Source organism: Schistocerca nitens, chromosome 7 (assembly GCF_023898315.1).
Source record: "Schistocerca nitens isolate TAMUIC-IGC-003100 chromosome 7, iqSchNite1.1, whole genome shotgun sequence".
Lineage (NCBI taxonomy): Eukaryota > Metazoa > Arthropoda > Insecta > Orthoptera > Acrididae > Schistocerca > Schistocerca nitens.
Window position 1 is genome coordinate 31,339,102 of NC_064620.1, and position 26,340 is coordinate 31,365,441.

Sequence of the window (26,340 nt, forward strand, 5' to 3'; positions counted from 1 at the left end):
AGGTTTAGAGAAAAAGCTATGTCGGCTAAGTCTGGGATGAAATGCATATAATAATTTACTTTGCTAGAAAGGATTGCAACTCTTTTAGCAATTAGGATGGTGGCAATTTTTCATTAGAGCTATCAGTTGCTGCACTGGTGAGATTCCTTTTTTCAATCAGGAAGTATACCAGGTAGTGAATGATGGGGTGAAAAAAATGGCAGTTGCTTAGTTTACATTTTAAATCTGCATGGTGAAAAGGGATTGCAGGTTGTGAACATATTCTTGCCAATTTCCTTTCAAAACTATAATGTCACTGACGTGGTTGGCTCAGAAAGGTGTGTGTGTTGGGGTTTATGGGCGCTCAACATCGAGGTCATCAGCGCCCTGACACACAGTAAAAGGAACGAATGTGGAGAGACCTAATAAAACTGAAAAACACACTCAAAGAAAGCAGGAAAAGAGGGAAAATATGACCTAAGAAAGTAAAACCTAAGGTAAGGGATAACATAGCAACAAGAATGACACAGGAAATCGTCATTGGCTGGCCACTTACATAAAATATGGGCGAGCTTGTCACACAGGAAACAAGTTAAAATCCCCTCCCTAAAATCTTTGTAAAAACATTTGACAGGGCACAGAACTTTAAAACTTTAACCACATTCGTCCGAGTGTTGCCTAAAAGAGTTGGCAGGTCCGCTGGCAAGTCTGCCGCGGCCCGCTGGTCAGAAAATAAAATGCAATCCAATAAAACGTGGCGCACAGTGACCTGGACGCCGCAAGCACCACACATTGGAGGGTCCTCTCGCCAGAGCAGGAAGCCATGCGTCATACGGCTGTGGCCTATTCGAAGCCGAGTGAGGAGAACCTCGTCCCGTCGATGGGGCTGAAAGGAAGTACACCACACACGCGTTGTGGGCTTGACTAGACGGAGCTTATTGTCAGTCACTTCCAGCCACTCGTCCTCCCACCGACACATGACTCGGGAGCTCAACAGCGAGGTGAGTGCGTGCACGGGGATAGCACACTGAGATACGTGTGGATCAAGACACGCCTCCTTGGCTGCGAGATCTGCCCTTTCATTCCCAGCAATGCCAACATGCCCCGGAACCCAGCAGAAAGCTACAACCTTCCCCAGTCGCTGTAGTCGGAGGAGGGCATCCTGGATGGTCTGGACGACTTTAACTGCCGGATACAAAAGGTGCAATGATTGAAGGGCACTGAGGGAATCGGAACAGACAAGAAATTTAGGAGAGGAAGAATGTCTCATCTGCTCCAGCGCCCGCAAGATCGCAGACAATTCTGCATCAAAGACCGTAAAAGTCTGAGGCAGTCGGACCTTAAGGACACGATCCGGAAAAACAACTGAGCAACCAACGGAATCCCCTTGTTTCGACCCATCCATAAAAACCGCTACATAGTCGTGGTGCTCAGATAAAACAGCAGAAAATGCTGCATGAAAAACGGTGGCAGGAGTGCAACCTCTCTTGTACTGCAATAAATCTAAAATCACTCTGGGCCTCTTCAGTAACCAGGGTGGCAGGCGGTTAAAGCCCTGGATTTGGGGTTGTACAGACTGCACACCGAGCGACTCTAGAACACGTTGCACACGGATCCCAAATGGCAACGTAGCCCGGGGACGGTGGGAAAAAAGGCGGTCCAGAGGTGGATGGGCAACAAGGCGGTGAGCAGGCGAGCTGGGAGCCGCAAGAAACTTACAAGCCTGGCGCACCAGAAGGAGCTGCCGCCGGATGGTAAGTGGCGGTTCGCCAGCCTCAGCACAGAGACTGGGTACGGGACTGGTCCGATAAGCACCCGTGGCCAGTCGAATCCCAGCATGGTGGACAGCGTCAAGGATCCACAAATAAGACTGCCTCGCTGACCCATATACTGTGCACCCATAGTCCAGCCGTGAACGCACAAAAGCCCGATAAAACTGAAGGAGACGCACCCTGTCCGCTCCCCAAGACCTGTGGCTGAGGCACTTGAGGATGTTCAGTGCCTTCAGGGATCTGGCTTTCAAGTCACGTAGGTGTGGCAGCCATGACAACCTGGAGTCAAAAATTAGTCCCAGAAACCGCACTGCGTCTCTAAAATGTAGGACAGCATCCCCCATATGCAAGGCAGGCAAAGTAAAAAGACGACGAGAACGATTAAAATGAACACAAACACACTTATCGGCAGAAAACCGAAAACCTGTCTTTGCAGCCCACTCCTCTAACCGCCGCACTGTTACCTGCAACTGACGGCTCACGGTTGCAACACTGGAGGAGGAACAGAAAACAGCAAAGTCGTCCACAAACAAGGAGCACTGTACTGGACTCCTCACTGTAGACGTTATACTGTTGATGGCTATGGCAAAGAGGGTAACGCTTAAAACACTGCCCTGGGGGACACCGTTCTCTTGCTCAAAGCGATCAGACAGTGTGTTACCAACGCGGGTCCGAAAAAACCGCTGAGACAGGAAAGACCGAATGAAAATGGGGAGGCGGCCACGAAAGCCCCATTGATGCAGTTGTGCAAGAATACAGTATCTCCAAGTAGTATCATATGCCTTACTGATATCAAAGAAGATACCGATACAGTGATGCTGACGGAGGAAAGCCTGCTGAATAGCCGCCTCGAGGAGTGTCAGGTTGTCGACTGTGGACCGAAATTTTTGGAATCCACACTGAAAGTGGCTAAGGAGCTGCCTGGTCTCTAGCAGCCAGACCAGACGACGGTTAACCATCCGTTCCAGGGTCTTTCCGACACAGCTTGTCAAGACGATACTACGATAACTACTGGGACATGTGCGGTCCTTTCCTGGTTTGAGGAGAGGGATGAGGATTGCCTCCCTCCACGAGGTGGGGAACACTCCTGTCTGCCATATGAGATTAAAACATTCGATGAGAATTTCCTTTGACGCCGCTGGCAGATGGCGAAGCATGGAGTACCGGATGTGGTCGTAACCTGGTGCAGTGTCAGAAGTCGCAGTAAGTGCCGATTCAAGTTCCCACATGGAGAAAGGGGAGTTGTAGGCCTCAGAACTGTTCGACCGAAAGTCCAACTTCGCTCGTTCGACAGTCGCACGGTAGCGACGAAATGCTGGATCCTGGGTTGCAGTGGCAGTACTTTGTGCAAAATGCTCTGCCAGCGTCTGAGCAATGGCTCTGGGTGTTGTTTGGAGGCATCCCTGGTTCAGGACTGCAGCTATTGGTAGACGGCTGCGTTTACCGGAAATCCTCCGGATGGCTTCCCATACTTTTGTGGAACAAGTGGAACGGTTGATGGAGTCCAGGAACTCCTGCCATGACCTTTTCTTGCTCTCTTTAATGACACGGCGTGCCCTGGCTCTCGCGATGCGAAAGGCGGTAAGATTGACTGCTGTTGGGCGGCATTTAAATCGGCGAAGAGCCGCACGCCTGTCCCGGATGGCTGAACGGCACTCATCCGTCCACCAAGGCACAAGGTGCCGCTTAGGAGGGCCAGAAGACTGTGGTGGACAGGTCAGCAACATGATGGATCACAAGTGTGATGTGATCCACCCATTCCTGTATGCTGTTGTGGCGTTCAAAGACAGCCAATCGAGTGAACACAGGCCAGTTAGCCCTGCCAATCATCCACGATGGCGGCCTCTGCTCCAGCAATACACCATCCAGGAGATGAATGCGGATGGGGAAGTGATCGCTGGAATGAAGGTCGTCAATGACCTCCCAGTGAACAGAGTCGGTGAGGGCGGGAGAGCAGAAAGATAGGTCAATGGCTGAGAATGACCCAGTAGTGGCAGAGAAATGAGTTGGAGTACCTGTGTTGAGGATGCACAACACTTGAGATGTTAGGAGGCTCTCCAAAATTCGACCTCGAGTGCAAAGAGAAGTGGAGCCCCACAGGACATGATGGGCATTGAAGTCTCCCAGGAGGAGAAAGGGGCGGGGGAGTTGGTCGATAAGATTTGTGAGAGCGTCTAAGGTCATTGCATCCAGAGGGGGTAAATAAAGGGAGCAAACAGTAAGCCTTCGACGGGAATGAATTTCAACTGCAACTGCTTGCAGGTCAGCATCCAGGGGGAGAGCAGAGGAGTGGTGGTCATTATTGACAAACACGGCGACTCCGCCTTTGGCTCTGTCTCCAGTCAGGTCATCTTTGCGATACAACGTATAGCCCCAGAGTACAGGAGCATCAGATGGCTTTAGATGTGTTTCCTGTAAACACAAGCACAGGGGGCATTGCCGTGCTAGGAGGTGCAGTTACTCCACATGTGCCCGGAATCCATTCATGTTCCACTGTATGATGGGAGCCATCGATCAGGGTGGGAGGACCTTCAGTCTCACTTTCTGTCGGGGAGGAGAGCCCACAACAGGTGGAGGCTCAGTTTTGGGGCGAGATGATTGCTCCGGTCTGACATCAACCTCCATCGCCTCTGAAGAGGAGTCGAGAGAGACGTCAGAAAGAATGACATCAACATCAGCAGACTGTAGAACTTCAGTCTCCTTTAGCGGTCGAGTCTTCACCTTTGGTTTGGGCTTCGATTTTCTGGCCTGAGGTGGCAGTGGAGCCAAAACCTCAGAAGCAGGAGGGGGTGTAGCAGCGCTGGGCACTGCACAAGACTGGACCTGGGAAGGGGCAGGAAGTTCCATGAAGTCAGCTACCACGGCCTGGTCAGAAGGCCGGGGAGGAGCAGCAGGCTTCACAGGAACAGCAGCAGCACACGTACATTGACAAACGTAGGTGCTAGTGCTGACAGTAGCAACCTCCGTTTGTGTAGCGGCATCAGTTTTCAAGACTGGCTGTTTCAGAACGGAAGAAAAGGAAGCAGCGAACGTGGGCGGCTGCAGGGACTTGTAAATTTTCTTTGCCTCACCGTACGGGATGCATTTGGTGGTTTTAAGTTCCTGGATCTTCCGTTCCTCAAGGAAAACTCTACATTCCCTACTCCACACAGGGTGATCCCCAGAGCAGTTGACACACTTGGGAGGAGAGGAGCAACCAACTCCCTCATGGGCGGCTTTACCACAGTTCCCGCAAGTGGCTTCCCCTTTACAGCCGAGAGTAGTGTGTCCAAAGCGTTGGCATTTAAAACACCGCATGGGGTTGGGGTAATAAGGCCGTACACTGAGACGTAGGAAACCTGCCTTCACATGCTCGGGCAATTTGGTGCTGTCAAACGTAAGGATGAACGAGTCAGATTTCAGGAGAGCACCATCCACCCGTTTCATAACGTGTTGCACGTCGACAATTCCTTCCCGGGACCATTCAGCCTTCAGTTCGTCTAGGGGAATATCAACGAGATCTCGGCAAGTCACAACACCCTTGCTGTAGTTCAAGGTGTTGTGAAATTCAGTCTCAATCGCAAACTCCCCAAGAAATTGTGCCTTCTGAAGGTTCTGGACTTGCTGGAAGCTAGATGTTTCAACCAACAAGGTGCCATTTCGCAAGCGCTTTACAGATTTTAATGTACCAGCAATACCTTCTAAGCCTTTCTGGATGTAAAATGGAGAAACTTTTTCGAAACTCCAATCTTTTCTTTTAATTATAAGAAACACATTCTGCGAAGCAGCATGCGTTCTGTTACTACTACGTGAATCAGGAGGACTGGCTACACGAGCCCTCTTGTGAGATTGGGTGTTAGAACCTACCAGCGGCCCACCCTTTCCGCTGGGGGGAGAAGAAGAAAAGTTCGAGGGTTCCATCTCGGTCCCACGAGCAGCTAGGGAACTAGGAGTCCACCTAGACAGAGCCCCGCGTGCCTCGGTAAGCCTTATACAACTGAGGTGCGGCAGGCTCCCCAGAGGTCGCCCGCTAACGACTGTTCCACCTCAACAGCCATGCATCTCATCGGCGCACAGCACACCTTGAGATTGAGGTTTTTTTTTATAGAGGTGTATTCCATCCTCGCGACCCGGGCGATCAGGCCAAGATCCCCATTCCCTGAGACACACAACGTTCCACCGCCGCGCCGCATAGTGGTCGCTGAAGTATGCTCAGAGCTTATGGTGACAGGGGACTGGCGGCGCTTACCAGTCCCCACCTCAGGAACCCCGGGGTCGCCAAGCCCGTACCCAGCAAATGAATGCTGAGCCCCTGGGGGTGGGCTCAGAAAGGAATTGGCTGAACTATCCAATTAAGGAAACATTTGAATATTGCCACTACACTGGTAATTCTTAACAGTAATTGTTTGTTTTATATGAGGGTTGGAACTTTAATAGTGGTAACTATTTATTTACAGCTCGTACAAAATAGATATGTGTTTCAAAGTTTTGCTGACCTTCAAAGTAGTCACCAGCATTGTGTACAACCCGTTGTCAGCGATGTGGAAGTTGTAGGATACTCTTAGCAGTGCCAGTTGTGTTGACAGTTCAAGTGGCGTGGTCTACTGCCTGACGAATTTGTAGCAGTTCTGAAGCGAATGCCGTGCAGTGTTTTCTTCAGTTTAGAAATCGAGTTGAACTTCCGAGGGCTTAAGTCAGGGGAGTGCAGTAGGTGGTACAGCACTGAGCAGCCCCATCAGTCAAACAAATCAGTAACAGCTTGCACTGTACGTGCTTGAGCACCGTCCTGCAAAATTATGGTCGGTCCTGCAGAAAGTGTCATCACTTCTGTCTCTATGCTGTTCATTTATGGAACACAACATACGACCAGCTTAGAGACAGAAGTGATGACACTTTCTACAGCACCTGACCATCATTTTGCAGGACAATGCTCAAGCACGTACAGTGCAAGCTGTTACTGATTTGTTTGACTGATGGAGCTGCTAAGTGCTATACCACCTACTGCACTCCCCTGACTTAAGCCTTCACGAGTTCAACTTGATTTCTAAACTGAAGGAAACACTTCATGGCATTCGCTTCAGAACTGCTACAAATTCATCAGGCAATAGACCGTGCCGCTCGAACTGTCAACACAACTGGCACTGTTAAGAGTATCCTACAACTTCCACATCACTGGTAATGGGTTATACACAATGCTGGTGACTACTTTGAAGGACAGTAAAACTTTGAAACATGTATCTATTTTGTACGAGCTGTAAATAAATAGTTTCCACTATTAAAGTTCCAATCATCGTATAAACCAAAATGAATTAAATCAATAATAGTTGTGACTGCATCAAAAGGCAATTCCTGATCTGCGCTCCAATATGTCTATGTTAGGAAAGCATTCACCACCTTTTAGTTTAACGAACAAATCCTCCACCTGTGGCAATAGACAGGAGTCCTTGACTGACTGAGAGTTTACTGTGGCCTTAAAATCACCACAGAGGCATAGTTTCCTACTACTTCTGCGAATAATTACCAGTGATGAGGTCCACTAACAAGCAGCTACTGTTTCGCTAGCCTGCCTCCATAGCTGAGTGGTCACTGTAGATGATTGTCATGTGGAGGACTCAAGGACCCAGGGTCAATGGTCAATTCCCGATTTTATTTATTTTTTTTTTTTTTTTTTTTTTTTTTTTTTTTGTGGGAGGACTGTATGAGAGTACACTCAGCCTTGTGATTCCAATAGAGGAGCTACTTGAATGAGAAGTAGGAGCTCCAAGGTCTCTAAAGTTCACAAAGAGCAGGAGAGCTGGGTGCTCGCTTCATGCCCCTCCTTAATTTATCCAAATGACACTGGCTGAGGATGACATGGCAAGCAGGTTGGTCCTGACTGGCCTGTCTGTGGCCAGAGTGGTGGAGCTTACTGTTTTGATAGCATCTAACTCCTTAGTTAGTCTAGTTTGCACCCAACTTTCTCTTCAAGCGTGTGTGACACTGGATGGGCTTGAAAAATGGGAGGCAGAAATAGTATGTGCAGTTGAAATGAATGTTTCTTCCTGAAAGTAGGCACAAATAACCACTCAAATTCTCTGAAAAGGTCTTTCATAGTTTGCAAAGGACTGGTGACATCCAGTCCAAAACACTTTGAACAATGGTAATTACTCCAGGAACAGTTGGTTGGTCCCATGATCAAGGATGGCAGCAATCAAGGGAGGAACAATACAAACAGCACAGTCCAGTCAAGGGGAAGGGATGTCATGCAAGTAAAGAGGGAACAGGGATGTCAGGGTAGCAGGACAAAGAAAGAACAGGAGGGAGGGGGGGATAGAAACAGGGAGAACAGGAGTGCCCCAAAAATGCTAAGCACCAACACCCACAAAATACCATTATCACGATACAACGGGGACTGCCCGGAATGTTTTGTGGTGCATAACATTCATCTACTGAACACAGCTGGAGAATATACCTTTGATGGAGACTTGCAGATAGCAGTGATTAGGTAACTAATAGGGCTTTGAAATATAAGCTGCATGGATGTGTCTCAGGTGAACAAAGAACCAGTGTCTAGCTGGAAGATTACAGGCCCTAAGCCTATCCAAAGTTCAGTCATGAGTGTCTATGGTGTTCCTGACACAGGGCTGTATGTAGTTTGAAGGGAATGAACTTGAGCCATTGACCCGTTTCTAGCTGCATGCTGGCACACAGTACGCAAATGTCCTCTCCTATGGCAGTAGCAACTCTCTGCTCTTTTAAAAGGACAGTCCTGCCAAGAATGTGTCGAGAAATAATCCTTGCATGGAGGAGTTTCTCATGTGACCTAGAGCTACTTCTGGATCAGAAGATGAAATCAATGCTTGGGATGAACAGGATGTTTATTGGGGCTTGGTTTGATGGTTTGCAATTTTTTTATTGGAAGCAATGGAAGTTCTGCACTGTGTATTCTCAACGCTGCATGGCTGAACTGTTTATGTTGACCAGCAGGAGGAATAGAATGAGTGAAGGCATATTAACGATGCTATCTTGGAGCTTGGAAATTCCATTTCACTGCCAGGGATATCTTATACACCTGGGCCAAAGCTAAAAAACTAACTCTGAATTCAGGTCAGACAATTTTAGAACTACAGATCTGACTTAGCTACCCACATCTGAACGAATTACTACATTTCACATTAGTGAATCTGCATTGGATTGCCTGCATTGAGGATTGGCACACTAAAAAATTGACAATGGTGGCTTAATCCTATTAAATCTGCTATCAATGTCCTGTAAGACTGATTCTGAAACTTATGAACTCATGGAATTCTAATATAGTAATGACTAAATGTATTTTTTTAGCAATCTAAGTCATCACTAAGCCACAACTTTCAGTGAATGACAAGGCAGTGGGATCAGCTGGTGGCTTAAGCTTATGTAACAAACATATCAGAAGACCAGGATAAAAATAATTAGTGTTGCTGCTCAAGTGAGGTTACCTGAAATATCAAGAAATATTGTTAAAGATGACTGTATTAAACTTGCAACCCTCCAGAATTTTCATCAAAGACTTGAACTGATGAGATGGCAGGCGGAGGAACTGCAAGAAGTAGTTGAACCTGCTGCTCATGCTCGGCTTCATTCTCATTCAGTTGCTGTTGATACTGTAGCTGCTGAGCTTATATCTGCTGTTGAAGTTGCAGCAACTGCAAAGTACTTCTGCATCAATAGGAACACCCAAGTCTGAAAGTCTTCACTGCTACTGTTATATCAGCGGAGACAAAATTTATTGAATCTAATCAATGCAGTACAAAGTTTTGTACTAGTTACACTAGAGAAGTGAATGAAATTATGCAAAATAACAAAAATGAGTGACAATGGCTGCCAAAACAAGACTGAATGGCAGTCCAAAGCATAAGTCTGTAATCATTACATGGTAACCTCCACGAATGATGACTGAAGGCAAGTGAGACTGAAGGCATACAAGCACAATTGGAGGTAGCTGTTGAAAGCAGCAGCAGCAGCAGCAGTGCAAACATAGGCCAGCTAACTATGTTGCTGGTGGTTGGTTACTCGCAAGAGGAGTGGTGCCAATTGTTACACACTAATCCTGTCACTGCCGAGAGCATCCAGCACTGCTCTGCTATGGACTATCAAGTGTCAATATTCCAACACAATCACTGGATCTGCTGGATGCAGCACACAGCACATGGGAAGAATTTACGTTCTCCGCATAAGGGATACTGCGGGTCTCTTTGGGTGCTACTTCCACCGGTTCATTGTTTTGCATTACAATGTGTGTATGTACCCAGAAGAACATCACCTTGAAATTGTAAGCAAAGAAGCGTGTCATATATGGACTGGTTCTCTGCTTGAAACATGCACTGTATGTTTTGTACTGTACAAAGATGACTACAGAACGTGAAGGAATTCAGAGGTCAAAAATGTCACCTCTGCTCTAGTTTCCTTCAAGACTGCTTGCACATCATCATAATGGACTCTGAATTCATTTGGTAAGCTCTTAAGAACCTGAGTGCAACAAACCACAGAGACTGCTCAGATCTATCGTTGTAGACTGGTATGTAATCTGGACTTCCAAAAATTTTTGCAGCATTTTACTTTAAATACTAGCATCATTCTCATGTACACTACAATATTGTAAAACAGGTTTATTGGTGGCACATACTAATACAAATGGAATGCTTTATTTTTCTACATAGTTTCTGTCAGCAGAAATATTTCCTCCCCCCGCCCCCTCCATCAGACAGGAAGTTTTCAAATTCATTCATGGAAGAAAGAAATTGGCTGCCTTCCGTACAATTGCACACATCTTGTTTGACTGCAGCATCATATTCAAAACATTCCCCTCCTTCAGTGAACCTAACATATGGGAATCACCTGGGGACAAGTCTGAACCATGAGCTGAGTATTTAAGAGGTTGCCAATGTAACTTAGTGAGTTTTTCACAAGCAGCTCTTCCGTTACCTCCAGCTTAGCCATACACAAGGAGCATGTCTGTGTATTCCGCAAACGTGTACTGCACGATGTTTCCTCTATCGGCGATGCACAGGTATTGATTCGGTCTCACAGCAAAGCAGACAGTAAGTGACATCTGGGGATCGTTTGACGTAGTACACGTCATCGTGTCTACCCTGTTGCATACCAGGACAGGGAACTCTGAGACGTTTCTCTTGCCCTAAGCAGACTGTTGTAGAATGGAAACGATAAGATTCTGGACATGGGTTCCTATTCAAAATGTTCTGTACTCACTACCCTCTACACGTCCTAGATGTTCTTTTTTTTATTTTTATTATTATTTTTTTTTTATTTACACGTCAAGTTCCTTAGGACCAAATTGAGGAGCAAATCTCCAAGGTCATGAAATTACAACATAAAAGTAATAACAGATAAAAATAAATGTTCATGAACCTGAAAAAAGTTAGTCCATAAGTTTAAGTAAATGCTATCAGCAATACAATAAGAATCAGCTTAATTTTTCAAGGAACTCCTCAACAGAATAGGAGGAGTGACCCATGAGGAAACTCTTCAGTTTCGATTTGGAAGCGCGTTGATTATTGCTAAGATTATTGAATTCGAGTGACAGGTTATTGAAAATGGATGCAGCAGTATACTGCACACCTGTTTGCACAAGAGTTAAGGAATTCCGATACAAATGCAGGTTTGATTTCTGCCGAGTATTAATTGAGTGAAAGCTGCTTATTCTTGGAAATACGCTAATATTGTTAACAAGGAATGACAGTAAGGAACATATATATTGAGAGGCCAATGTCAAAATACCCACACTCGTGAACAGGGGTCAACAAGAGGTTTGCAAACTTACACCACTTATTGCCCAAACCGCCCATTTCTGAGCCAAAAATATGCTTTTAGAATGGGAAGAGTTACCCCAAAATATAATACCATACGACATAAGCGAATGAAAATAAGCAAAGTAGACTAATTTTTGTGTCGAATGATCACTCAATTCAGATACCATTTGAATAGTAAAACTGGCAGCCTTAAGTCTTTAAACAAGATCCTGAATGTGGGCTTTCCATGACAATTTACTATGTATCTGAACACCTAGAAATTGGAACTGTTCAGTTTCACTAATCATATGCCCATTCTGTGAAATTAAAACGTAAGGTTTTGTTGAATTGTGTGTCAGAAACTGTAAAAACTGAGTCTTACTGTGATATAGCGTTAGTTTATTTTCTACAAGCCATGAACTTTGGTCATGAACTGCACTATTTGAAACCGAGCCAATGTTGCACACAACATCCTTCACTGCCAAGCCAGTGTCATCAGCAAACAGAAATATTTTAGAGTTGCCTGTAATACTAGAGGGCATATCATTTATATAAATAAGGAACAAGAGCGGCACCAACACTGATCCCTGGGGCACACCCCACTTGACTGTACCCCACTCAGACCCCACATCACAGCCCTTCTCAACATTGTGTATAATGACCTTTTGCTGTCAGTTGCTAAAGTAAGAGGTGAACCAATTGTGAGCTGCTCCCCATATTCCATAATGGTCCAACTTATGGAGCAATATTTTGTGATCAACACAATCAAATGCCTTAGTTAAATCAAAAAATATGCCTAGCGTTTGAAACCTTTTGTTTAACCCATCCAGTACCCATGAGAATATAGCATTTTCAGTTGTTAAAAGACTTCTAAAGCTGAATTGTACATTTCATTGCAAATCGTGTGATATAAAATGATCAAATATCCTTACATACACAGCCTTTTCAATAACTTTAACAAACACTGATGGCATAGAAATAGGTCTAAAATTGTCTACATTATCCCTTTCTCCCTTTTTTAAAGTGGATTTACTACTGACTATTTAAATCGTTCAGGAAATTGACCATTCTGAAAGGAAAAATTACAAATATGGCTAAATACAGGGCTAACATGTGCAGCACAGTACTTTAATATTCTGCTAGGCACTCCATCATATCCATGAGAGTCCTTAGTCTTTAGTGATTTAATTATTGACTCAATCTCCCACTTGTCTGTACCACAGAGGAGTATTTCAAACATCAATCTCGGAAAGGCATTTGCCAAGCAAGTTATACGATTCCCTTTAGAAACTAAATTTTTATTCAATTCCGCAGCAATGCTCAGAAAATGATTGTTAAATATTGTACATATATCTGAGTTATAAGTAACGTAAATATTTTTACTATGAACTGACTTTATATCGTCGACCTTGTGCTGCCAACCAGACACTTCGTTCACTACTGACCATATGGTTTTAATTTTATCCCGTGAATTAGCTATTCTATTTTCATAACACATACTCTTTGCCTTCCTAATAACATTTTAAGCACCTTACAATAGTGTTTGTAATGGGCTACTGTTGCTTGATTGTGACTACTTCTAACATTTTGATATAATTCCCACTTTGTCCTACATGATATCTTTATCCCACTAGTCAGCTGACCGGGCTGCCTATTACTTCTAGTACCCTGTTTAGAATGTTCTAATGGAAAGCAACTCTCAAAAAGCATGAGATATGTGTTAAGGAAAGCATTGTATTTATCATCTATGTTATCGGCACTATAAACATCCTGCCACTCTTGTTCCTTGACAAGGTTTAAAAAACTCTCTATTGCTGTTCGATCAACTCTCCTACATAGTTTGTATTATATGTGATGTTTGTTTTAGTACAAAAGCATTTTAGTGTTAAAATTTGTGCATCATGGTCTGAAATGCCATTCACCCTTTTACAAACAAAATGCCCATCCGGTAATGAAGAATGAATAAAAATATTGTCTATGGCTGTGCTACTGTTCCCCTGCACCCTAGTTGGAAAAAACACAGTCTGCTTCAGATCATATGAATTTAGGAGCTCTATCAACATCCTTTTCCTTGTGCCATCATATACAAAATTTATATTGAAGTCACCACATTTAACTAATTTCTGGTACTTCCTACAAGGTGAATCAAGAACCCTCTTTAGCTTGAGCAGATATCCTCTGACATCAGAGTTAGGGGACCTATAAACAACAACAATTAGAAGTTTAGTTTCACTAAATTCAACTGCCCCTGCACAATATTCAAATATCTGTTCAGTGCAGTACCATGATACGTGTATGGACTCAAATGGAAAACTGCTTTTATGTACATTGCCACTCCCCCACCCCACAAGGAACTCCTTGAAAAACAGCCAGCTAATCTGTATCCTAGTAAAGGAAGCCTCTGAATTGTCAAATTATTTAAGTGGTGCTCCGATACACCAATAATTTCAGTCAACGTCTGTAAGCAGTTCACTAACTTTATCTCTAATACCTCTTACATTCTGATGAAATATGCTAATTCCTTCTCTACTTGGACACATGACGTCCTCTGAAGAGAGGGACTTCCTTTAAGCAGGTATACCCATCAGCTCACTTCAATGTAAAAAAGGTGCAGCTTTTAACACCAACTATTGCAGGACTTTTTCCATGAGTGATCCCATTACCACCCACTACACTGTCACCTCCAAGCTTTGCCACTCTCCCCTTCCATACCCATTGAGATTCAGGCCATGCCTAGTGAAACTCAGTCCACTGATAGACCCAACTGGCACCACTGAAATGTGACCCATGCCCTCTGCCATCAGTGCCCTCTCCAGCCCCACGTTAACATGCCTAACAGCCGGATAAAGATGAGGCCGATCATGAAGCTGAAACTGTTGCATGAAATGCACATCAGTGCCACTAGTTTGAGTAGCTATCTTTACCAGGTCACCACCTACATCATTTTCCACATCCCTATCAAGACTGTTCCCTGCTCCACTCATCATCACTACCTGATCCTCTTCCATAAAATTCCTATATAACTCCCATATGCTGCCAGTCACCTGAGCCAACCCTGCACTAGGCTTCACAATGCTGGTGACTTGGTACTCACACTCCCCAACACTTCCTGCAACTGCTGGCCCACACCTCTAACGAGGGAAATACCTAGTAGCAGAATCTTATTCTTTCTGTTAGACTTTGCAACTGACCTAGGCCTCCCACCTGCTGAGGACTGCTGCATGTTCCCTACATCTACAGGTAGAAGAGGCTCCTCTCCACTCAACTCTGACAGTTAGTCAAATCTATTGCATATACGCAAAGTATAACTGTCTGAATACCTCCTCCTCCCCCTAGATGCCTTCTTGCCAACTGTCAGTTCCCAGTTCCCATTCCCCACCACCCTTCACCCTCCTCAACCTACCTAGTTCCTCCTTTGCTCATTGTAAATGCACCTGAAGAGCACAGATCTTACACTCCTGCTCACCTATCAGTTTATTTCTACTACAGATTCTGCATTCCCAGGAGAGGATCTCGCTAGAATGCCCACTGGCTTCCCCATTGCATTCCCCCCAATGAAAATACTTTCAACAAATCCCACACTGTAACCCACTACTCACAAACCTACGACAGAGCCCACACTTCTCACTCACTTTTCTGGCGACAGTCAAGTTGTGGCCTTGGGCAGTGGCCCCTCTCCAACTTTACTCAACTCGAAACTCATCTTTTTGTTCTCTGGAGTATGGTGACAGCACATGACCGTAGGTCACAATACAGTTGAGAAAAGCCTCTCCTCTTTCTTCAAAGCGATTTAGTAATTGCTGACAGATGTCTTTGTGCCTTTTATGCCTCAGTAAGAAGATGTAGAGTCCACCTTGCCAATATTTTTCTGTATGTAAGTGTGTCTGACATGATATCAGCAATTCCAACATTTATTCCCACGTGTGATGCAGTCTCAGCAACAGTAATGTGGTGACAGTCTTCCGAAAGCTCACACACGAAGTGAATATTTATTTAATTAAAGTTGGGCACTATTTATGATTTTGATTTTTCACTCTATCACAAACTTTTTGAAATGTCTGGGACAACAGAACACTCAGGGTTTTCTCAGTGTAGCATCATCAAACTGGGCTTGAAGTCTCTTCAAAACTTTCACACCCTCATCGATGAGAAAACAAATAATACATTACATAACAGATACTAGTACTTCTCATTCACTCACTGTGATACTGAAATGGTAGATCCAAGTGTGTCAGCAGTGTGCATGGCTGTACCCTATCCACTCTCCCACAAGCAATTCGCCATGCTACTCATGTTGCTATGGATGTCAACTGAACAAAGTTCTGGTTTATATGTGAATGCCCTTGGTATATAATTTGGAGCACTCTCCCTCTTGCACAGTAGTAAATCTAGGGCCATGTTGGATATCTTCACATCCGTGATGGTGAAGAACTCTTGTCCTTTATAAGAATGGTGGTATAGGTACCTGTGGCCAGCTCAGTCCACATATATGGCACAAATAACCAAGCTGGGACTGCACAAAAGCTCTACAAAATTGGAGCATATATGCTCTATGTTTTACAGACTCAGAAATCTCATTGAATCATTCATCCTCAGAATGGTGTGGTGAATTGTAAATGTTCCTTGAAATATGCAAACTGACACAGGTGGTCTCCTCTGGAAGAAACTGAAACTGCTTCACATCATTCACTTCTCCAACCTTTTGATGTTTATCTGCACCTTCCATGTTGTTGTTGCTGGTTGGAGGAGGAAGGGGAAAAAGCAAAAAATGTCAACAACACGGAGCCCGTACTGGCTTATTAATAGTGAAGGTTATGCTGTTGAACTTGTTATGTCAATGTATCCCTTGACTCGCTCCACATCCCTGGAAGCTTTCCTTCTTTATAGGATCTATGGAACAGGATGAGGGAATGACTGAATGAATGAATGAACAAAGCTAGCAAACATGGCAGTGCTAAGGATGTTCCAGTGTGGAAAAATGTTCTGCTCTAATCTGTCCCACAAGACTTACAAGATTCAATATCTGAAATGGCTATGTGATAGGAAGGACTGTGTAAATATGAGTGGTCATCTTCAGAAGCCCATTGATGGAACAGTTCAAGGATATTTTGCCTTCAAGTGATGCCATAGGCTGGATAAACTGGATAAGGCATGCAGAAGTCATGCGTGCACAGGAAAGTTTACAGTATAGCATCTCCAGCAGTGTACGGATATCAGTGGATGAGACTAAATAGCTACATGCATTTGAGAACCTGAACAATACAATATTTCGTTGTTCCGTCCAAGGTCTCTACTACGAAGCTAGCAGAAACAATATTAATATAACTACTGTGATACATGTATTGTCCAGTTTTAGTTTCCGAAGGGGATTAGGACGGCCATTTCCACCATTTAAGGAATCATAATGCTTAAACAATGGAAAGTTCAGGATGGAATATCAACAATATTATGAAAAGAATAGATTGCTACTTACCGTAAAGATGACATGTTGAGTTGCAGAATTTAGTTTTCAGCCAAAGCCTTCTTCAGAAAACACACACACACACACACACACACACACACACACACACACACAAACAGCCAAAGCCTTCTTCAGAAAAGACACACACACACACACACACACACACACACACACACACACACAAAGCAAGAGCACCTAACACACACAACAGCTAACAGCTAACTGCGGCTGCTCAAGCTAGAATTCTGCACACTACTCTGTTGTGTGAATGTAAAATCTTTTGCAGGATTACATTACTTCTAATTAACAGACAGTGTGACTGGTTTATGTCATGATTAACAAGACAAATTGTGAATGTTTATTATCATCGAAGTGAGTGATTGTTGCACATGGTCATGTTAATTACACACCAGCTGACATGAATTATTGCAGTGTAATTATATCTGATGAGCTACTAAAGGATTGCTCTAAATGTAAGCTTAGATGAATCTGAAATGTTTATCTTGGGCCACAACTGTAAACTTCAAAACTGTTATTGTGTGTGCTGACCTGAAGACTTGTGCATATTATTGCTTCCATCATAGAAACTGGACACAATAATTAATAACTGATCTTTGAAAGGAATAAAAATTTGTGTGTGTGTGTGTGTGTGTGTGTGTGTGTGTGTGTTTGTCATGCTAAAATATGGTGTTACGAATATCTTTCAGCAAACACTATCCCACACTCATTTACTCTTTCAGCTTTGAACTGATCAAGAATGGTGTTACCAAGGACGAGACTATGAAATTCAGGTCCGTTTCATCATACATTGATAGGACAATTCTGAGGCATGGAAGACTCATCAGTTTAATAGTTGAGGGAAGTGTTGGCAGTAAAATTGTAGATGGAGACCAAGTGATAAATACAGGATGCACGTTGCAGTAGCTTTTCGGAGATGACGATGCTAGCACAGGATAGAGCAGTGCACAGAGCTGTATCAAACCAGTCTTCGGACTGAAGACCACAACATAGAACATAACTATATTTCTGATAAATATAATTTGGATTTCTACATAGCAGATTTTGCTTACAGTTCTGAAATGTATTATTTCACAGAAAACGGAAGTGCTTTTTGGAAGAATACTATTTTGGAAAACAAGGAAAGTATACCTCACAATCGTTACAAATAGTACAGAGAACTTAGAATGTAGCAATATTATCATTCATTGTTTGAAAATCACACAGCACGATGCAAACAAATCCACCCTTATGATATTGTTCCATGGTAAACTGCATTTGATACAGGACGTATAGAGTACAGAAGTTGAAGTTGTGCAACAGATACGAGAAAATTTGTTAAGTGAATGAATATGATTTGCAAAAAATTCTCTGAGTTAACTATTACTAAAAAATCAAATTAAAAATCTAAGAGGACAGACAACAACTCAAAACTGTTGTGCATATAAATTAAATACCTTTATCATTTTGAAGCTTGTGTCCACCACTGATTTAGTCCAGACTTTGACAGCATCCTTACTGTAATCTAGCTTCCAACCATTATGGTTATCAAGCAACTGTTTCAGCCTTTCAAAGTCCTGATCATCAGCAACCTTCACAACTCCTACCTCCATCTGAAAAGAAACAATGAAGTATATTTTCAAGATAATAATTTACAAAAAAGTATCATTTCATAGAAACTTCCTGGCAGATTAAATCTGTGTGCTGGATTGAGACTCGAACTTGGGACCCTTGTCTTACAGGGCAGGTGCTCTACTGACTGAGCTACCAAAGTACGAATCAGCACTTCCACCAGTACCTCGTCTCCTACATTGCAAATTTCACAGAAGCTCTCCTAGGAACCTTGCAAGAATAGCACCCTTGGAAGAAAGGGTAAGTCAGAAACATGGCTTAGCCACAGCCTGGGGAATGTTTCCAGAATGAAATTTTTATTCTGCAGCTGAGTGTGAGCTGAATATACACAAGATACTGGTAGAAGTAGAGCTGTGAGGACGGATCGTGAGACGTGTTTGGGTAGCTCAGTCGGCAGAGCACTAGCCTGCGTAAAGCACCAACCCTGAGTTCAAGTCTCAATCCGGCATACAGTTTTAATCTGCCAGGAAGTTTCATATCAGTGCACACACCGCTACAGAGAGAAAATTTCGTACTAAAATTCACGTCACTGTTACAGAAGAGTCCCATTAATCTGAATTAATTGGGACCAGACCTTGTTTGGATTACCAATTTGTTTGGATTAGCCGGAATTACGGTGACGAGTTTCTAGAATGAAGTATACCAAGCAGATAAGTAGGTACACCATGGTAACAAGTGGAAACAAGTGTGGGAACAATGGCTCACTCTCACTCCCTGCACTTGTTGTTGTGCATTGTTGAGACCTTTGTAGTGTCTGAGGTCAGTGCACTGTGAATTGGCTTGCAAAGCACTTGGTTATGTGAGTTAATGCTCGCTGGCACGCTTAACAGTTGTATTGCATTCAATCAGGTATAGTGGTCTAAGTGTTTTTGGCATGAGTAAATGGAAACATACATTAACTCTCAAAGAAAAACTGAATGCTTTTATGCGGATAGACAATGGTGAAAATGTATCTAAGCTGGCAACAGAAATGGGTGTTGGTAATGCAACCATTTGTGATTGGAAGAAGAGCCAAGTGAAGCTTGAACAGTCCTGTGCAACGCCTTCAGGAAAAACACTCAAAATTCGGCAGACTTTGAAACAGTCCCAGTACGATAAAGTGGATGAATCTATTTTCCGTTGGTTTATGCAGGAAAGAGAAAGGGGAACTCCTTTGAGTGGAGCACTGGTTCAGGAGAAGGCTGTTTACCTGAATCAGTTAATGAATGGTGATGAGTCTTTTAGTGTGAGTATGGGTTGGTTGGACAGATTCAAAAAACGTCATGGAATCCATCAGCTAACAATTACTGGAGAGAAGCTTTTTCTGACCGTGATGCAGCATTAGAATACTTAGGTGAGTTTGAAAAAATGATAAGAGAGGAAAAGTATTCTCCCCAACAAATTTATAATGCCGACAAGACTGGCCTTAATTTTAGGGCATTGTCAACAAAAAGCCTGGCATCAAAAGCAGAAGACCATGCTCCTGGTTTTAAAATGTGCAAAGATCGTGTGACTTTACTAGCGTGCAGCAATGCTGCTGGTAATCACAAGCTGCATTTAATGCTAATCGGCAAATCTGCTAGGCCCAGAGCTTTTAAAAACTGCAACATGAAGTCCCCACCTGTATATTATCACAACCAGAAAAAAGCATGGATGGATGGTAAACTGTTCAAAGAATGGTTTCATGGCCAGTTTGTTCCCTCTGTTCGACAGTTTTCTACGGAAAATCATTTCTCTCCCTGTGCAATTCGTTTGATTGATAACGCACCATCTCACCTCAGCACTGAGGAATTATGTGATGGAGAAATTGTGGCTAAGTTTTTGGCACTGAATGTTACACCACTTCTACACCAGATGGACCAGGATGTACTGCAGACATTGAAACTGATTTACAGAAAACAATTTTTAAGAATGCTGGTCCAAGATGATAGCATTCCTTTAGTGGAAAAAATGAAAAAGAACAATGTGAAGGATGTTGCTTATTGGGCCGGTGAGGCATGGCAGAATATTTCAGAAAATAATCTGAGAAAATCGTGGAGAAAACTGTGGACGTCTCTTAAATTTCAGGACAACCTAGTTGAAAATGAAGAGGAAAATCTACTACAAATGATACAGACAATCCCTGGATGTGAAGAAGCTAGTGAAGGAGACGTAGATGAGTAGATGGCAGCAGATGGGGCATGTGTGGAGAACATTACTGATGCTGATTTATTTGCTGCTATGACTGAAGACCAGGAAGAAGTGGACTGCTATGACAGAAGTGACAATGAGCCTGAAAGTGGCAAAGGAGAGTCAGACTGTCTTCATTACGCTAAAAAACAATGATTGAGTTTTTGTCACCTAAAAAGTGATAAAATGTCTGCTATATTTTAGTAAGTTTGACAGCTTATCTTTCATTGCTATGCATTGTTTAAACCTAATGTTTTCTTGCCAATTTTTCTAATACATGTTTACTGTACTGTGTAAATTAAAATAGTGTGTATGTACAGCAGTTTACTACACAGTTTTCCATACTTAGACAAACATTTTTCATTTTCAGACTAACCAAACATTCGGATTACCGGGGTTTGGATTAACGGGACTCTGCTGTACTACCAAAGGTTCATCAATTATCTATTAAATCACTTTTCTAAAAAGACTAATGACCTCAGAAGTTGAGTCCCATAGTGCTCAGAGCCATTTTGAACTTTTCTAAAAGATGGTGCAGGTGAAACTCAATGGAAATTTTGCTTGTGGGAGGACTGATTCAAACTTACGACATCAATCATTCATGCAATTAAAGTACTTTTCACATTTTTTAAACACTGCTTTGTCAGTAAAATGTTGTATGTGACGAAGTGGGGCAGATGAGTATATTACTGTGCATACCAAAGATTCTTGACGTACAAATGGAGATACAATGACAATTAATACAAAAAAATTTCACCATCTCTCCTTTTGCTAAGAGCCCAATGTAAGCAATGAATTCCTAGTTAACCTGTTGTTAACTCAGGTTCAGACTACAAGCCTTACTAAGGCTATAAAAATTACGATTAGTAGTGTGGATAGTCAAAGATGGTAGTTTATTATTTTCCCTGAAATTTGTAGTTTTTTAAATAAAAGCTCAGCTGATTTATTGAGAAGAGCATTTTGTTTTAGCACTGCCGAACAACTCCAATGCTGAAAAAAAATTACATGAGAACACAATTTTACTAAGTCTCTCCTGATTTATCACAATGGTTGATCATTTATCTTAACTGATAACTGAATTATAATAGTTCTAAATTTGGATCTGTCAGTTCTGTCTGAAGTTGCTTTGTTGAGACTATCCATTGACCAAGGTTGCTAATGCCCGGACGAGAACCGTGATCGTACACCCTGACCAGGGCCGCCGTTCTGGAAGATGGACAACCGAGTTGGGGAACAGGACACGGTAATTCGGATGCCCGGGCAAGCTACAAACATGTGCAGCATAAGTGGCCACTAGTCATTGGTGCTGGATCCACAATGGAGGGACACCAGCCTCCACAAAGATGCTGTTTACAGGGCTTGTGAGGACAGCACTGGTTGCAAGTCGGATCCCGCAGTGAAGTATGGGGTCAACCAACCACAATGCAGAAGGCGATGCCAGACCGTAAGCCAGGCTCCCATAATCGAGATGGGACTGAATCAACGCCTGATCAAGTCGTAGAAGGGTAGACCGATCGGCACCCCAGCTGGTGTGACTCGAGCAATGTAGAGCGTTAAGATGGCGCCAGCACATTTGTTTAAGCTGCCGAATATGAGGGAGCCATGTCAACTGGGTATCAAAAACCAATCCCAAAAACTGATGCGTCTCCATCACAGCAAGAGGTTCGCCGTCAAGATAAAGCCGTGGCTCAGGGTGGACAGTGCGATGCCAGCAGAAATGCATGACCCAAATCTTGACAGCCGAAAACTGGAAGCCGCACGATACGGCCTAAGACTGCACCTAGCAGATAGCACCCTGCAGCTGCCATTCTGCAACCGCAATGCCAGTGGAGCTATAGTAGAGGCAAAAGTCATCAGCATACAAAGAAGCCGATACGGACATTCCCACAGCTGCAGTGAGCCCTTTGGTAGCAACTAAAAAGAGGCAGACACTCAAGACAGAGCCTTGCGGGACCCCATTCTCCTGGACTCAGGAGGAACTATGCGAGGAACCAACTTGCAAGCGGGAGGAACGAAGTGACAGAAACTTTTGAATAAAAAATCGGGAGCGAGCCCTTAAGACCCCACCCATGAAGTGTGGTGAGGATGTGATGTCGCCACATTGTGTCGTATGCCTTCTACATGTAAAAAAAGACGGCAACCAGATGCTGTCGGCAGATAAATACCATACGGATGGCAGACTCCAGGCAGGCCAGATTATCGGTAGCCGAGTGGCCCTTACGGCATCCACCCTGGGATGGAGCCAGAAGACCCCGAGATTCAAGTAGCCAACTCAACCTCTGGCTCACCATTAGTTTGAGCAACTTTCACGGAACATTGGTGAGGCTAATGGGGCGGTAGCTGTCCACCTCCAGTGGGATCTTGCCAGGTTTCAACGCTGGGATGATGATGCTTTCCTGCCATTGTGACGGGAACTCACCCTCAACCCAGATATGGTTGAATAGGTCTAGGAGGCGTCGCTGGCAGTTCACCAAGAGGTGTTTGAGCATTTGATAGTGGATGAGGTCTGGCCTGGAAGCCGTATCAGGGCAAAGCGGCTAGGGCACTTTGGAATTCCCACTCACTGAATGGAGCATTGTACGATTCAGGGTGGTGCATATGGAATGAAAGGCTCCGACGTTCCAACCGCACTTTCAGGGATTGTAAGGCCAGCGGGTAATTCGTAGAGCATAACGCTCTGCTGAGAGTTCTGCAGTTGCGTGGGAGTCAGTACAGACTGCTCCATTTAGGGAAGGCCCAGGTAAGCCGACGCTCCAATAGGCATAGAGCCGCCTAATCTTCGCCCAAACCTGCGATAGAGAGGTCCGGATGCCAATGGTGGAGACATACCTTTCCCAGCACGCCTGCTTCCGTCAGCGAATAAGGCATCGGGCCTGGGCATGGAGCCACTTATGACATTGGAGGGCCCACCTGAGATTGCGAATCGCTTCAGCGATCTCTGGTGACCACCAAGGCACAGGCCTCTGTCGAGGGGACCCAGAAGAACAGGGAATTGCAGATTCCGCTGCAGAAACGATGTCGGTGGTGACCATGTGAACCACGACATCAATAGTGTCATGAGAAAGAGGCTCAATAGTGGCAATGGAGGTGAAAGAGTACCAGTCAGCCTTATTCAAAGCCCATCTGGGGAGGAGCCCAGATGAGTGATGCTAGGGCAGTGACAGAAAGATCGGAAAGTAGTCACTACCGCACAAGTTGTCATGCAAACTCCACTGGACAAACGGTAGAAGGCTAGGGTTACAGACCAAAAGGTTGATGGCTGAGTACATGCCATGCACCACACTGAAATGTGTGGAGCCACCATCATTTTAAAGAGAAAGGTCGAGCTGTGCCAACACTTGCTCAATGACAATGCCTCGACCTGTTGCCACCAATCCACCCCACGAAGGGTTATGGGCACTGAAGTCACCCAGTAACAGAAAAGGTGGCGGCAGTTGGGCTGTCAGCGCAGCCAATACATGCTGTGGGACATCCCCATCAGACAGAAGATAGATACAGCAGACGGTAACAGCCTGTGGCATCCACACCCTAACAGCGACAGCCTCTAAAGGTGTTTGAAGAGGGACACACTTGCTCTAAAGAGAGTTAAGGACGTAGACGCAGACTCCACCGGATACCCGCTCATAAGCTGCCCGATTCTTATAATAACCCCGATATCCATGGAAGGCGGGGGTTCGCAACACCAGAAACCAAGTTTTCTGGAAAGCAATGAAAAAGAAAGGGTGAAGGCTGAGAAGTTGTCAGAGCTCAGCAATGTGGTGGAAAACACCGACGCAATTCCATTGGAGAATGACATTGTCCACAGCCGAAAAAGGCGTGAAGGGACCGCTGGATCATCCACCGCCACCGAAGGAGAGCCTGAATCGAGGACCATTGCGTCTGAGGAAGAGGCAAGATTGAGGTCGTCGGGGGACACCAAAAGCTGCAAATCGTCCTCATATGCAGAGCTGGTAGTAGCAGGTGGCACAGAGGCAACCTGAAACTCTTCCAACGTACCCAGCTTTTTCATCATCACCATCTTCTTCTTCTTCTTCTTCTTCTTCTTCTTCTTCTTCCTGCTGCTCCTTAGGAGCAACCTGGGAGGGAGTCTCAGAAAGAGGGCCAGGGACAGACGAAGTGCGGGAAGCTCTGCGATCTGCCGCTCCTGGCACCTTGAGCCACTGACTGATGGCAGCTGTCATGCTGGAGGATGCTTTAGAAGGTAGACATCCAAGGGATCCTTTCCATGCAAGGAAAGAGATGTCGGAGGAAGCTGGTGTACCTCTGGCAGGATGGGGGGGGGGGGGGGGGAGGGGGGCGCAGGGTCCGATATCCCTGTCAATTTGGTGGGATGGTCTCCCAAAGGAGGTACCTCGGGAGCAATGTCCCCCATCACAGAGATGGGGGAAGAGCCAGGGCGGCCCTGAGGGCCCACTGGAGGCTTAACAACTGCATGGACAGCTATCGCCACCGGAGGCAACGAAGTCGCAGTCGCAGCATACGAGGTAGTCATCTGCACAGGATGAAGCCGTTCATATTTCCTCTTTGCATCCTGATAGGTGAGCCTGTCCAGGGTTTTTATTACCAAAATTCATCGCTCCTTACGGAGAACAGGGCAGTCAGGCGAGCCAGGGGAGTGGTGCCTCCCAAAGTTGACACAATTGGGAGGAGGCGCACGCGGAGTGCCCAGGTGCAGAGGACGACCGCAATCCCTGCAAGTGGTGCTGGAGGTACAGCGAGACAACATGTGGCCAAACTTCCAGCACTTGAAGCACAGCATAGGAGGAGGGACGTATGGTTTCATGTCACAACGGTAAACCAACACCTTGACCTTTTCAGGCAACAAGTCACCCTCAAAAGCCAAGATGAGGGCAGCAGCAGTAAGCCTGTTTTCCTTGGGTCCCCTATGCATGTGCCAGACGAAGTGGACACCCTGTCGCTCTAAGTTGGCATGTAGCTCCTCATCCGACTACAAAAGGAGGTCTCGATGAAAAATAATACCCTGGACCATGTTAAGGCTTATGTGGGGCATAATCAAGACAGGGATGTCACCAAGCTTGTCACAGGCGAGCAACGCTCGCGACTGGACTGGGGAGGCCGCCTGGATCAAAATCGCCCCGATGCGTATTTTAGACAACGCCGCCACTTCCCCAAACCTATCTTCGAGGTGGTCTATGAAAACCTGGGGTTTTGTTGCCTGAAAGGTCTCTCCATCGGTCCTGCAGCAAACTAGGTACCGAGGCAAATATGGTTCACGAGACCGAGTCGCCCTACGGTCCTCCCAAGACATGGCCAGGGAGGGGAACGATTGGGAATCATATGTCGCAACATCAAATTCATTTTGTACGCGCTTAGAGACTGCTGGAGCCGAGCAACCACCAGCTTGATTTGATTTAACCCGTTTCATTGCGTGTCATTTGCCCTGATGCCACCCACTCTGACCAGGGGCTCTCCCCACGGGCGCCGTCCAGCCTCAGCAAGAGCCACCTGGTGGGATGGCCATTGCCGGGAGTCATGGTGCCCCAGAAGGATGGGCACCTACTCCTTGGCATACGCGGGGAGGTCTCAGCTAGGGCATCAGCAGTGCGATCACTGTGTTGTCAGGGGGCTACAACAAAGAGGGTAC

General features: G+C 44.9%; 1 protein-coding gene across 7 annotated transcripts in view; it reads right to left on the reverse strand.

Moving 5' to 3' along the window:
* Window positions 1-26,340, reverse strand: part of LOC126195834 (START domain-containing protein 10-like) — a 131,553-nt gene that overhangs the window by 74,956 nt on the left and 30,257 nt on the right. For all 7 annotated transcript variants that reach the window (XM_049934510.1, XM_049934512.1, XM_049934513.1 and 4 more), the window contains exon 2: window positions 18,413-18,568. In XM_049934510.1, coding sequence (XP_049790467.1) covers window positions 18,413-18,568 — 156 coding nt within the window. The remainder of the gene's footprint in view (window positions 1-18,412; window positions 18,569-26,340) is intronic.